The sequence below is a fragment of the Cupressus sempervirens genome, chromosome 9 (genome assembly GCF_028749045.1).
Source record: "Cupressus sempervirens isolate cs-2001-9-10 chromosome 9, ASM2874904v1, whole genome shotgun sequence".
NCBI classification, from domain to species: Eukaryota; Viridiplantae; Streptophyta; class Pinopsida; order Cupressales; family Cupressaceae; genus Cupressus; species Cupressus sempervirens.
In genome coordinates, this window is record NC_143126.1 from 793,154,047 (window position 1) to 793,165,905 (window position 11,859).

General features: G+C 35.1%; 1 protein-coding gene across 1 annotated transcript; it reads right to left on the reverse strand.

Annotated features, from left to right (window-relative positions):
- Positions 1-5,896: 5,896 nt before the first annotated feature.
- LOC149541099 (uncharacterized) lies at positions 5,897-10,413 on the reverse strand. The gene is made up of 5 exons (XM_089802083.1): positions 9,470-10,413; positions 7,926-8,047; positions 6,867-6,907; positions 6,664-6,762; positions 5,897-6,397 (listed from the first exon to the last, which is right to left on the reverse strand). Exons 1-5 carry the CDS (start codon positions 10,281-10,283, stop codon positions 6,247-6,249), a joined length of 1,227 nt encoding a protein of 408 aa, XP_089658209.1. The 5' UTR covers positions 10,284-10,413; the 3' UTR covers positions 5,897-6,246.
- Between the last annotated feature and the right edge of the window lie 1,446 nt (positions 10,414-11,859).

The window sequence follows — 11,859 nt, forward strand, 5'->3', positions numbered from 1 at the left end:
ACACTTCAGGCATTAAAATGTATTAACAATCGGACTCCGAATAATGCGAGTGATAGCTCATCGGAAAGCTCTCACCGAGGAGTATCGAATCCAATCACCAAAATTGACCTGCACTGTGTCCTGCCGACTTACTAAAAATAGTAAGTATGCCTGAAACTGAGTAAATCAACTTCGTTTTGGCCCAAACTGGAAATGACTAGGCCAAAACACTCCAAGATCCCATTAAACCCTTCGTTAGCCCTCGGGACCATGTACAACAAGGCTAACGCACACACACTTGGTCAACTGCTAAAATGGGGACATTACATCCTCTTAAGCCTCAAGATGTTTCCAACACCTAAAAATTGGATGTCCTTCCTTGCCACAAAAATTGCAAGGATCGCCTATAAACTTCTTAGTCTTGGAGGAAGACTCGCCAGACCTAGAAGGTTTACCATTTCGAGTGGATTTACGAGTATCTAATCTAGGAGATGGCTTGGAGAAAATCTTATTGCCAGCTGAATCTATTTTGGGCTTCAATTTTGGCTTCAACTTCTCTATAGATGTTTGAGAAACCAATGTATGGTTCTTTGATCCTGGTAGAGAGTCCAACTATGTAAGTTTGGTATGCTCTCTAGTCAGTCGATCACAGAATACTTCAAAAGTGGGCATGATAAATCTAGGACCCAAAGCATCCATAGTGGAATGGAAGGTAGAAGAGAAAATCTTAGAGTTTCTTTGAAGCTTTGACAAAATCAGGTAGATGCACTATGTATCAATCTTGTTCTCCCCTCAACCTTGTAACAATGATCTTTGCTATTTAAAGCTCGTCAAAAAGCCCTCAATGGAGGAAAAAGAATCAGGTATAGGTGATGTAAGCTTTGCCTCAATCCAAAGTGCTCTGAACTCATTGATGGTACCAAACAAGTTCTTGAACTTGGCCCACATCTCTCGAGGATTATCACACCCATCAAGATGAAACTGAAAGATATCTAAAACACTCAAAGAAATCAAACCCATGGCCCCATCTATCTTATTCATGTGTTGCAAGGTCTAATAAGTACTCTGAAAAACCGGTTGCACTTCATCTAAACAAGACCACAAACCCTTCAAACAGAGAAGTTGTGTCATGGTAGTTGTCCATGTGTGATAATTATGTGGGTTTAGAGAAACTAGACAAAAAGAGATCTCGGCCATTTTTTTAAGATGTTTGTTTTGATATAGTTCTAGTGTATTAATGTAAATTACAAACAAGAATTTTTTTTTTAAAAACCCACAATGCAAAAAATCAAACCCCAAATGCTAGAAGTAATCATATACAAGAGAAAAAAAATAGCTTTAGTTGAGTATACCTTTTAAAAATTCCTATGGAAAGAGCTTGAATAAACCTTTCTAGCACTTCTTCCGGATCGAAAAATTGAGCAAAATTAAGCAAGTTATGCCCTTCAGAATGCAAAAAAGATCATTGGACTTCAACGATAAAAACAAATACCGTACTAGAAAAAAAACCACTTAAAAACCTACACTAATGTGTCAGTCTCTGAAACAGCTTTTTGACTTTTTTTTTGCCCAAAAATGCCTCTATATGCTCAAGATACCGCAAAACAACCACAAGTACCTCTAGAAGGCAAAATAAAATTTAAAAACCCCATTAAGTCCACAAAATTAAGCCCCCCTAGGCTCTCATGTAACTAGCCACTAAGAAAATAAGGCTCAATGGCTCAACGGTAGTACAACGATGGTTTTCGTTGGCAGAGCAACGTGTTGGTAGCGGATTGGTCGTGGATGGGCAACAAAGTGATGGTAGACTGGCCAAGGGGGTGCATTGACAGAGCCACTTGTTTCCATAGCTTGTGATGATGTGATGGTCGATGCACAATGGTGCATTTTTATAAACGCATTACATTTTTTTAAATGTGCAAAAAATTGGTTTCTTGCCTCGATCCACATGCTAAGGGTTGTACGACCTTGGTAGGCAAAAAAAATTTGCCTCCCCAATCAACAATGTCCAAAATCAAAGTATTTTATATGGAAATAGGGATTTTGATGTGCTCTAAATCAAACTGTGATTTCCGTTTGGACTCAAAGTGATCCAAATTTCAAAGACTCCTATTTCCACAAAAGAATGCCGAAAAATGTCAAATCTGTTATGTCAAAACCTTGTTCCTCTTTTTCTTCAAATACGAACAAGCTACAACAGATCCAACTCTAATACCATGAAGCATTTGATAAGAATAAATCCTTCACACACAATTTTACCTAGAAGCATGAGTACAATATCATGGATTATGGAAATCAGTTGCAATTAAAGAACAAATCCACAAATTCCGTAGGACACATGCATGCAAGAACTTGTCATAGAGAAGGAAAAGATGAGAGAAGAAAAGTGTTTGGCTCTAAAAATATGCAAGAATATATTATCAGACAAAAAACATGAGAGAAATATACAATGGATCAATCCTTATAGAAGGAAATTGTAAAACTTGAAAAAGAAACCTTAAGAGGTAAATGATGTTTAATAATTAATATTTAATTATTAAATGGGAAAGCATGTGCATAAAGTGAAATCTTAAGTAAGGAGTAAAGATAATTTAATAAATGCAATAAATTGATAAGGAGACATGACAAGGGAAATTGTGATATTGCTATCAAGATTTGACAGTGTAGTTTATGAATCCATCTCTAATTAAAATAAATGGAACACTTAGCATTCATTGGGTCTAAGTGATGCTCATAGAGGTGAAGCATCAAGACTTCTTGGAAGGTCACCCATCCCAATACTACTCCAGCTTGAGCGCACTTAACTACGAAGTCCCCTCCATGGTTAAACTCACCCTACTTGCAAACCCATTTGCAAAACCTTCACTAAGTATTATGTCTTGTGACCCATTTATTAAAAAGCCCCTTAAGCTCATCAATTGATAAGTAGGAGATACTTTCAACAATAAGTCAATTTGTGATATTGCTAATAGGATTTAACTATCAAAAACTACATAGTTAAATCATGATAGGAATATCACAATTTGACTTGCTATGGAAAATATATCCTATTTATAACATAAATAACTTTGCAGACATATTATATTTTAAGAATATTAAATCTTTATATTTAAATCCTATAGTAATAAGTTTACATAATAATTATAAAATAATACAATTAATAATTTTATGAAAATTACAAGAAAAAAACTACATGAAGTGTGTGTTCAATGAATTGTATTTAAGAAATAAAGTATAATGTTGTTCACCACTTAGTATTTTGGTTTACGTGATAGAGGAGTTGTAGCCACTCAAGTTCAAACCCTCGCTAAGTCATTGTGATCATCAATTTGCATCTTCGTTGATCTAATGTGCTCATAGGTTTGAAACCTCAAATTTGTAATAAAAAAGATACTCTCATTTATAGCCTCATGAAACTAGTGGTCATGTTATATCGGCATCATCAATGGCAATAAAAAGTTTACCCAATTATTATAACTATTATATATATTTAAATATGATTCCTTAGTATAAAAACACGTGTAAAAACTCAGAAATAATAGCTTTCAATCTTACAAAATCCATCCCAAATATAAATAATAAAGATGTGCACCCATCTTATGATATTTATTATCATCTATATGAGCATGCAGAAAACTTATTTGTAGCATTTGTAATCGAAATGAAAATTCAAACCACTCGTCAATTTCTCCATACACTATAACCTTGTCATTTAGCTTTCCCAACACAACCTAATTAGTTGAGATTTTTAACCTTGAACATCCAAACATAAAGAAAACTTAAACAAACTTTTCTATTCAAAGCTCTTCACTAACTCGACTAATTTACTTCTAGGCTTCTCTTGACGCAACATAGCGCTTAGCCTGGTCGTACAGCAGCTCCGCCTATTCTTTCATCAAAGTCACAAGACTCTCGAATTGGGAATTGAACCCCGAAGGGAAATACAATTCCATTATATACTAATTGAACTACATCATCAAAATTTAGATCAACAAACTCGACAAGCAATTAAATGTGTTTTACAATATTTTAAAAATTTTAATGTTCGAACTTTTTTACAATTTTGAAATTGCTTTCAACTGTTTTTATGGTTTATCTGCCTATAGATTTATTTCCACTCCTTACGCCCTTACCACCACGTACTACATCCATGGATTGACAATAAAATATAAAATATTAATACCATTTAAATCCGCTTAATTCTACACTTCATCGCTTAAGAAATAAGACAACTGTATACTACTTATATTGATGGGCCTATAATGTGGCCACCATGTGTTTTTTTTTAATATCATACACACTAAATTGGACATTAAGATGGATTATTGATAAGTGGAAGACAACCACTCAAACATCATCCTTTCAGATTACTAGAACGGGTTGATCAGCTTCAGCCACAGACTGAAATGTCGTTCTTTATATCATACTCTGCGGTTACAAATCAAAGATTGCAAGCCAACCACTTACGATTACTTGCAGCCTTACTTTGAGAACTCTAACAAGCCATCCTCCCAGTCATTACAACTCATGAAAGTAAAGTGTTCACATTTACCATCTACCCATCAAAACCTTCATGGTACATGACATCACAAATAAAAAATTCTCAGGTTGCTAACATATTTCACTTGTTTAAATCTTAGGGTCCATTTGGCCGTGGGCATAGGAATGGAGGATAGGCATGTAATATTAGGAATAGGAATGGCTATTCCAATAACAGCTATTTTTTGGAATGGGTATAAGCTCATTTTAGTGGCAAAATGGGTATAAGCTATTCCCTATTCCAAGTGATGAACCAAACAGAAAATAAAAATCATATTCCAAATTTTCTATTCCTATTCTATCAACCAAACATATTATCTGAATATGCATTCAAAAAAAAATTGAACGACTCATCCATGGATACATAGCACTCTACTAAGAAACAACTCCTATCCCCCGTTTTTTCTCACAGTTTCTCTCAATGTCGAACAGCATCACTTCCTCTTGGGATTCGAAACTGTTGAAAACAGCTTGAAAGGTCTTGCCTCTTTCATATTCACTTTGTCCCTATTTTCTCTGGGTCCTATACTACGTTTTAGAGTCTAATATCCTTCAAACTTGAGGATCTCACTGCAACTCTCAAATGTTAAAAATTTAAACAGCAACCATAACAATAGGAAAAACCCTATGCTTGAATGGCTAGATTGGGGAAAAAAAATATGGTAGTCAGTCAAAAGATTTTTGGTTTGGAGGACGTTATATATGTGAAATTCCAAAGTGATAAACAGAGGACAATATCTTATTCTCTTTCAATAGTCCATTAAAAACATTTCCTTCCACTCTATAGATGAAAGAAAATGCTTGAAATCCAATTGCTTCTAGCTGACTGACAGTAAACTAGATGGTCTCTACTAAAGTGAATCTTATCCTAACCAATAAGATGGGGCTACTCTCCTCAGCAACACCAATGAAGAAATCTATGTACCTATTATCTAAGACAACAATGGCACCAAATTGGTTGACTCATATTAAAGATGGAACTTAATATCAAATTCATGTTGGGTATTTTTCTTTTGCACATTGTCTAGTTTAAAACCAAACCATTCATAGAAAGTTTGTTATTTAAATAATTGAAACATATATAGACAAATTACCAGAAGAGATGGTGTACGGGAATTGAGGCAGACAATTTCAGCCTGGATACTGCATTTGTATAGATGTATGTGCCAATAAACATAAAGCCTAACTAGGAGATGTATATACTAGCATAGGCTATTGTCCCTATGACTGAGTTTATGGTAAATTATAGTGCAGTTATGGATGATCAAATCTGATAAGATAATCATTGATAATTCCATAACGGATTTCAAATTGGGATAGGCCTAGTTTAATGGGAAGCTTTCTTCAACCAACATAAATTTTGGGAAATGGAATACAATTGGAAAAAACACTGAAAAAAAGGCATATATTAGCTTGCTTCTGATTGACAATTCTATTCTGCAGAAGATTTTATTAATCTACTGGGACTAAAAAATTTATAACTACTCCTAAATTGATTTAATTTTAAGGATGCTTCTCTCTCAGCTTATCTTGGAAGGCATCTACAGACTACAAAAAGGGTTTTGCCTCTAGCAAGTGAGAGGCTACATGAATGAAGTTTCTCAAACTTCACATTGAATGAATGCGTATGGGTTAAAAAGGCTTGTTACTGACTCAGAAAACTCAGATTTATTGAGATGGCTTATCTGAGAACCTATAGTCCTCCAAATTTATTGAGCTTGACCGAATTCAATAATCATGAATCTGCAAGGCATCATAATGGCCATATCCAGTAAACAAAACCCTGATTGGATTTTGTTTCCCGTAGTCTTGACCATACTCTGCAATAGCTATAAGACCGTCAGAGTTCCTCTCATGCATATACACAGTTATTGGCATCCTGCATCCATTGAAAACAAAAATTATTTTTGTTATGTCTTTTACATCATTGATCACATTAAAAGCAGACTGTTCACAGATTATCAGATAAAAATCTATCAAACTCTTAAACCTCCAAATACATGAACATTGTATATATGACACAGTGAGCTTCCATTTTTATCTCAAGTTCCAAAATTATCTCTAAGCTTCTGTAGTTACTATGTAGTGTTCCTTCCTAAGGAAAACCAAGCAATTAAACATCTTTCTGAGTCTGATTTGACTTACTGGAGAACATGTGAAGCCATAAGTAATTCAGGTTCTCCACCCCAAACATGTGGCTTTTTTATCTGTTCAACATATGTATCGAAGTCGCCTTCTATGCACCTACAAAGAAATATATTAGACATTCAGATTCCAGTTACATCGATCTAGCTTGCAGTTGCTGAGATATTAGCTCACATTTGGGTGTGCAGGTTGCAAGCACTCACCATTCAAACTCTTCACGTCTTTTTACCAATTCATCCGCAACCTACAAAGAAAAATGCCAATTCTATTAGCCATAACTCTTTCATAGACACAAAAGAAGAAAAAAGAAAATGCACTGAGATAACTTTCCTTCATACAATTAGACAATTAACTCAAACCACATGACTAAGATTCTATGGCCTCACACAGATGATCCAGAGGAAATAGAATGGAATCCTAAAAAAGACGAACAAAACAGAAGGTGTGATACTGTTAGAGTGGGGTTCCCTCCCGTTGCACCAAAAGACCGATCTATCAATGCCTGATACAACCACTCAACTTATAGTACACAGGAGGTGGTTAAGCCCTTGTCACAAATCTTGAGGGGAGCACTGAACAAATTTATAACAATCTCCCCCTCAGCATTACCTTAGTGTTTGAGAATTCGAATGTGTGACCAAGCTCTAATACCACTTGTTAGATTGGGGTTGTCGTTGCACCAAAAGATCAATCTATCAATGCCTGATACAACCACTCAACTTATAGTACACAAGAAGCGGTTAAGCCCTTGTCACGAATCCCAAGAGAGGGCGCTAAACAAATTTCTAACAGATACTCCTGAAATACGTTTGGGAATTGTTTGCATCGACATTTCAATCATACTCTGCAATCCATCATTAAAATAAGGCAAGAATAGTCTGTGTCGAATAACAATATAGTGATAACTTAATGGTCCACATATTAGAGAACAATTAGCGAACTCAAAAGGTAGAGAGTTTACTGATCCATTACTTTGTGCATAATGATTAAATTGGATCAATAACATGCAAAAGTGCCATAATAAACAACAGATGTTCGTCTCATTAAGAGAACATTTAAATTGAAAATTTCAAGACAGTCCTCAAACACAAATGGATATATCATGTTCCAACAAACAAAATTTACGCAAAAGAGAGAGTTGCTAGATCTTTTGTGAGAAAATCTCCTTCATCGTGGCCTAACTTGGAATTGCAGCCATACAAATGTATCATACAAAAAATACTTTATTAGAAAGACCAAGATGATTGTATCTAATGGCTTACTCTAGCTCGCAGGTCATCTGCTAGCTTTTTCTGAGTGCTCTCATCTGGAGCAGCTTCTCCTTTTCTCAAGCAGGAACCATGAGCAACAGCTCGAAACAAACACCTCCCATCACCAGGTACACCTGCATAGGTCAAAGTGTGCATGAGCGAAAATGTATCAAATTCTAAGCTATATGCTTCAACATACATTTTCTTCCAACAGCAGAGCATCATACATATCCGGAAAAATATGTTATTGAGAATTCTATGGATCATGATTTTAACTTTTTACAGGCAGGGACAATAAAAAATTTCAAAGCCGGAAATGAGAGATAACAGTACAGCATTTGTTTTGACTTCTATATCATGAAAATACCATTATAATCTGTAGACTATCAAATGAAATCCATAACTTTCCTCAAAAGTTGAAAACATATTGCTTATCAGGCATTCACTAAGGCTTGATCATCCAATCCAGTGAGCTTCACTTCTCGAAAGAGAAACTAACATCTTCACACTGGAATAGTTATAGAACCTATTGTAAACATATTGTAATTGATAAGGCTACTACGACCTATGTTCAAATTCCATACAACAGCGAGCTATTTTCACTTTTTAGATTGATTTGCACATGTTATTCGGATTCCTCTTTTATCAACTTGAACATTTTAAAGCATTTCACGAGTACCTTGAAAATGGTTAAAACTATGTGTGCGTGTATATATATATAAAAGGTGACGAAACAGGGCGTTGCACCACAACACACAACACAACGTTGCGGATCATAATTATTCTGATGACCTACCTTATCTCTCCAAATCAGGAATGGAAGATACCCAAATCCACCAAGATGAGTAATTTATCTTGGTCTGTCTCCTATGAGATTCAATCATGTATGTCCTATATAGAACAAAATTTAATAGCTTAGCATAGAAAACATCAAAGGAAATGAAGATGTTATTAAGTCATTCATCCTAGTAAGATGCACTTTCTCGGAGGAGAAACCATCCTCTTAAAATTGGAATTTGATATAGAATATAACGAATTAGCACACACTTGCGATGAAGGGGCACATTTTTCTAAAACAAGACTCGCCACGTTGACTGACTTTTGATCCATAATGCGTAAGAATCATTATACATCTTGCAATTTTCAACGAAAGCATTTTTTAACAAGACTCAAAACGTAAGAAGTAAAATATGGCACTGTATAACTGTAGAAATAAGAAATCTTCAAGTGATCTATAATATGATAAATCGAGAGTATTCCAAAGTGGTATATTCGGCATGAATAATACCCAATACAAACTTGACCAGAAAAACAAGGCAATTCTCCATGAAACGTATATGAGAATTACACGATGCACAGATAATTTTCTCAAAAAAAGGCATGATTTGCGGATAGAGTAGTTCAACTATTCATTAAGAGTAACAGACTATGCTCTGCACTGGAAGATATAGGATGTATATTTCAAAACATTTTATTAGGTATTGCTATAAATGGATTCAGGGTATGAAAATCAACGAAAACAAGGATGCATCTAAACATCTAACCCAAATGCTTACCTGTGACAGAGTAATTGGTATAAATTTTCTTCCCATGAGAGACCTTATCAGCAGAATCACGGATTGCATTATCATCATCCACCAAATCACCATTATTCTCATCTACCAAAAGTGCTTCGGCCTCAGCCTGAACAGGGGGATTCAGGTTCGAAAAACAAGCACACACCCCAAAAAGAAGCCACGCAGAATGACTCCCATGGAGCCACCTGGCAGGCCTCACATCCCACGAAGCATTCCAGGACCCCTCACAAAAGCCCCCACCTACAGAAGCTGAACAAGAAGAAAGCCTTTTTGCACAATCACCGCAGTTCCTATAAATCCCAAGAAAAGAACTCTTGGATTTCATCTCTTCAAAACAAGTCCTGCCATTGGTACTGCTATTGCACATCATGTTAGGTATTCTCTTGTGGGTATCAGAGAAATGCGAGGAGGGCAGGAGGGCATGCCAGATGGATGCAGCCACGTACCCGTTTCCATTCCCTGCAAGAAGACATGAGCTCGAATGATGTTGAGTTCTCCTCGGATTGGACAGGTGGCAACACCCATCATGGCTTTTGTTATTGGAATACCCAACATCTCCTCCCCTCTGGAAAATATTTTTAGACAATACAACCAAGGTTTTCGATTGTCTCTCAATACTACCTTTGGCATCGCAAATACTACGAGTCTGGTGGCTGTGACTGTAACTACATGTCAGATTAAGCGGTAGAAATGAAGCTCTGCTACGAATGGGGAGGCGGAAACAGGCATTCCCGAGCATGTGATTTTCTGCAATCAATCCAAACCCTCTTCCGCTGTGGTTTTCCCAAACCATTCTATAAATTTCTCTTCAGGCAGGACATACCATCAGATATAATTTTACTAGGCAAACACTAAATAGCCCTGCATTTTTTCCCCAAATAGAGGGCAGAAAATGGTTGTGTTTTAAAAGAAATAGTCAAGCCAATGCAGCTGTAATAAAATGGGGTATTTATAGGATGGAGAAGAGAAATACGAATACCCCTCTCATTAATCAAGGATGGAAGGTTTGAGAAACAGTCGGAGTTCTTGTCATTTCTGGCCTCTTTGGCTTGGTGCCGTAGCTGAGGCTCGGACCACGCTTTGGAAACCACCGAATCTGGGCTCTTACCTTGGAAAGTTCGCTGTAAGTCACGTTCCAAATAAATTTTCATCGAGACTTGTATTTCGTTGTATCAGCCTGGTTGGACTGGGTGAATGGTCTTTAACCCTGGTTGTGGTTTAGAAATTCAGTTCAAACCTGTAATATTTTCTTCATAATTAATCATGCGCAAAATTCTAACATGTACAAGAAGAATGAAGGAATGGTCAATTTTAGTGACATTTAGGTGTGAGACTAATTAATTTGAGAGATCTAATTTTCAAATTTTACTTGCATTTTTTTCTGAATTCTTTTTTCCTCAACTTTCTTGGGTATAATATAGATTTTAAAGTTCTTTTATTTTTGGATTCAATTGTGTTATTTATTCTTTTTGCATCTTCGTGATCTATCATGAGAGTGTGATCAATCTGAAATGTTGATGCAAAAAACAGCAACACAATTGAATTTAAAAATATACAATTTTATCATCTATAGATTGTGGAAATTTACTGTCTCTCAATGTTGGTTTGAGTGTTGGGACAAATGTAACGAAAGTAAATATTGGTTCTTATTTTCACAAACTTCTTTGGATATTTTTCATGGAGGAATCTCACACATAGGATTATGGGATCCATTCCTTAATGGCACAAAGTAAAATACTCACCTTTTTTCTTATAGTTGTCCCTAAAAATGTTATTCTCTCCATGATCGTCAGTTGGATTAAATTTGTTGATGTGGTGTTTTTTAAATTTTTTCATTTATGTCTCATTTATTTTGTCCATATAGAAGCTCAAAAATATTGTGTCATGTAACTTTTTGTTTCTTATTGAGACATTCTTAAAAGTTCATATTCTACATAACCTTATAAGATATTGTGTTTGTTTTGATCAACCACGTTAATCCTTCCATCTTAGTTTAGAGAATCTTTTAAAAACTAAAATATAATAGCAAAGTTCTATTTCTTTTATGGCATTTTCCAAAAAATATAAAAATCAAATAATGAGGACTCTTACTATCTTTTTCATCATAAGATGAATATTGATTGTATTGAATTTAGAATTTTATTCAATATTAACAATAGACTAGACCATATACTCTTTCTCATCCTATATTGCTTCTCAATCTCTAAAATGTTGTGTACTATCATTTCCTTCCCATATTATGTTGCTTCACACCATATGATCTTGATAGTCAATTTAATACTATTTATTTTACATATTATTATACTTTTATATTCAAACTATCATTTCAAAATTGTATTTAATAGTTTATTATTAAAATTATTCAATTT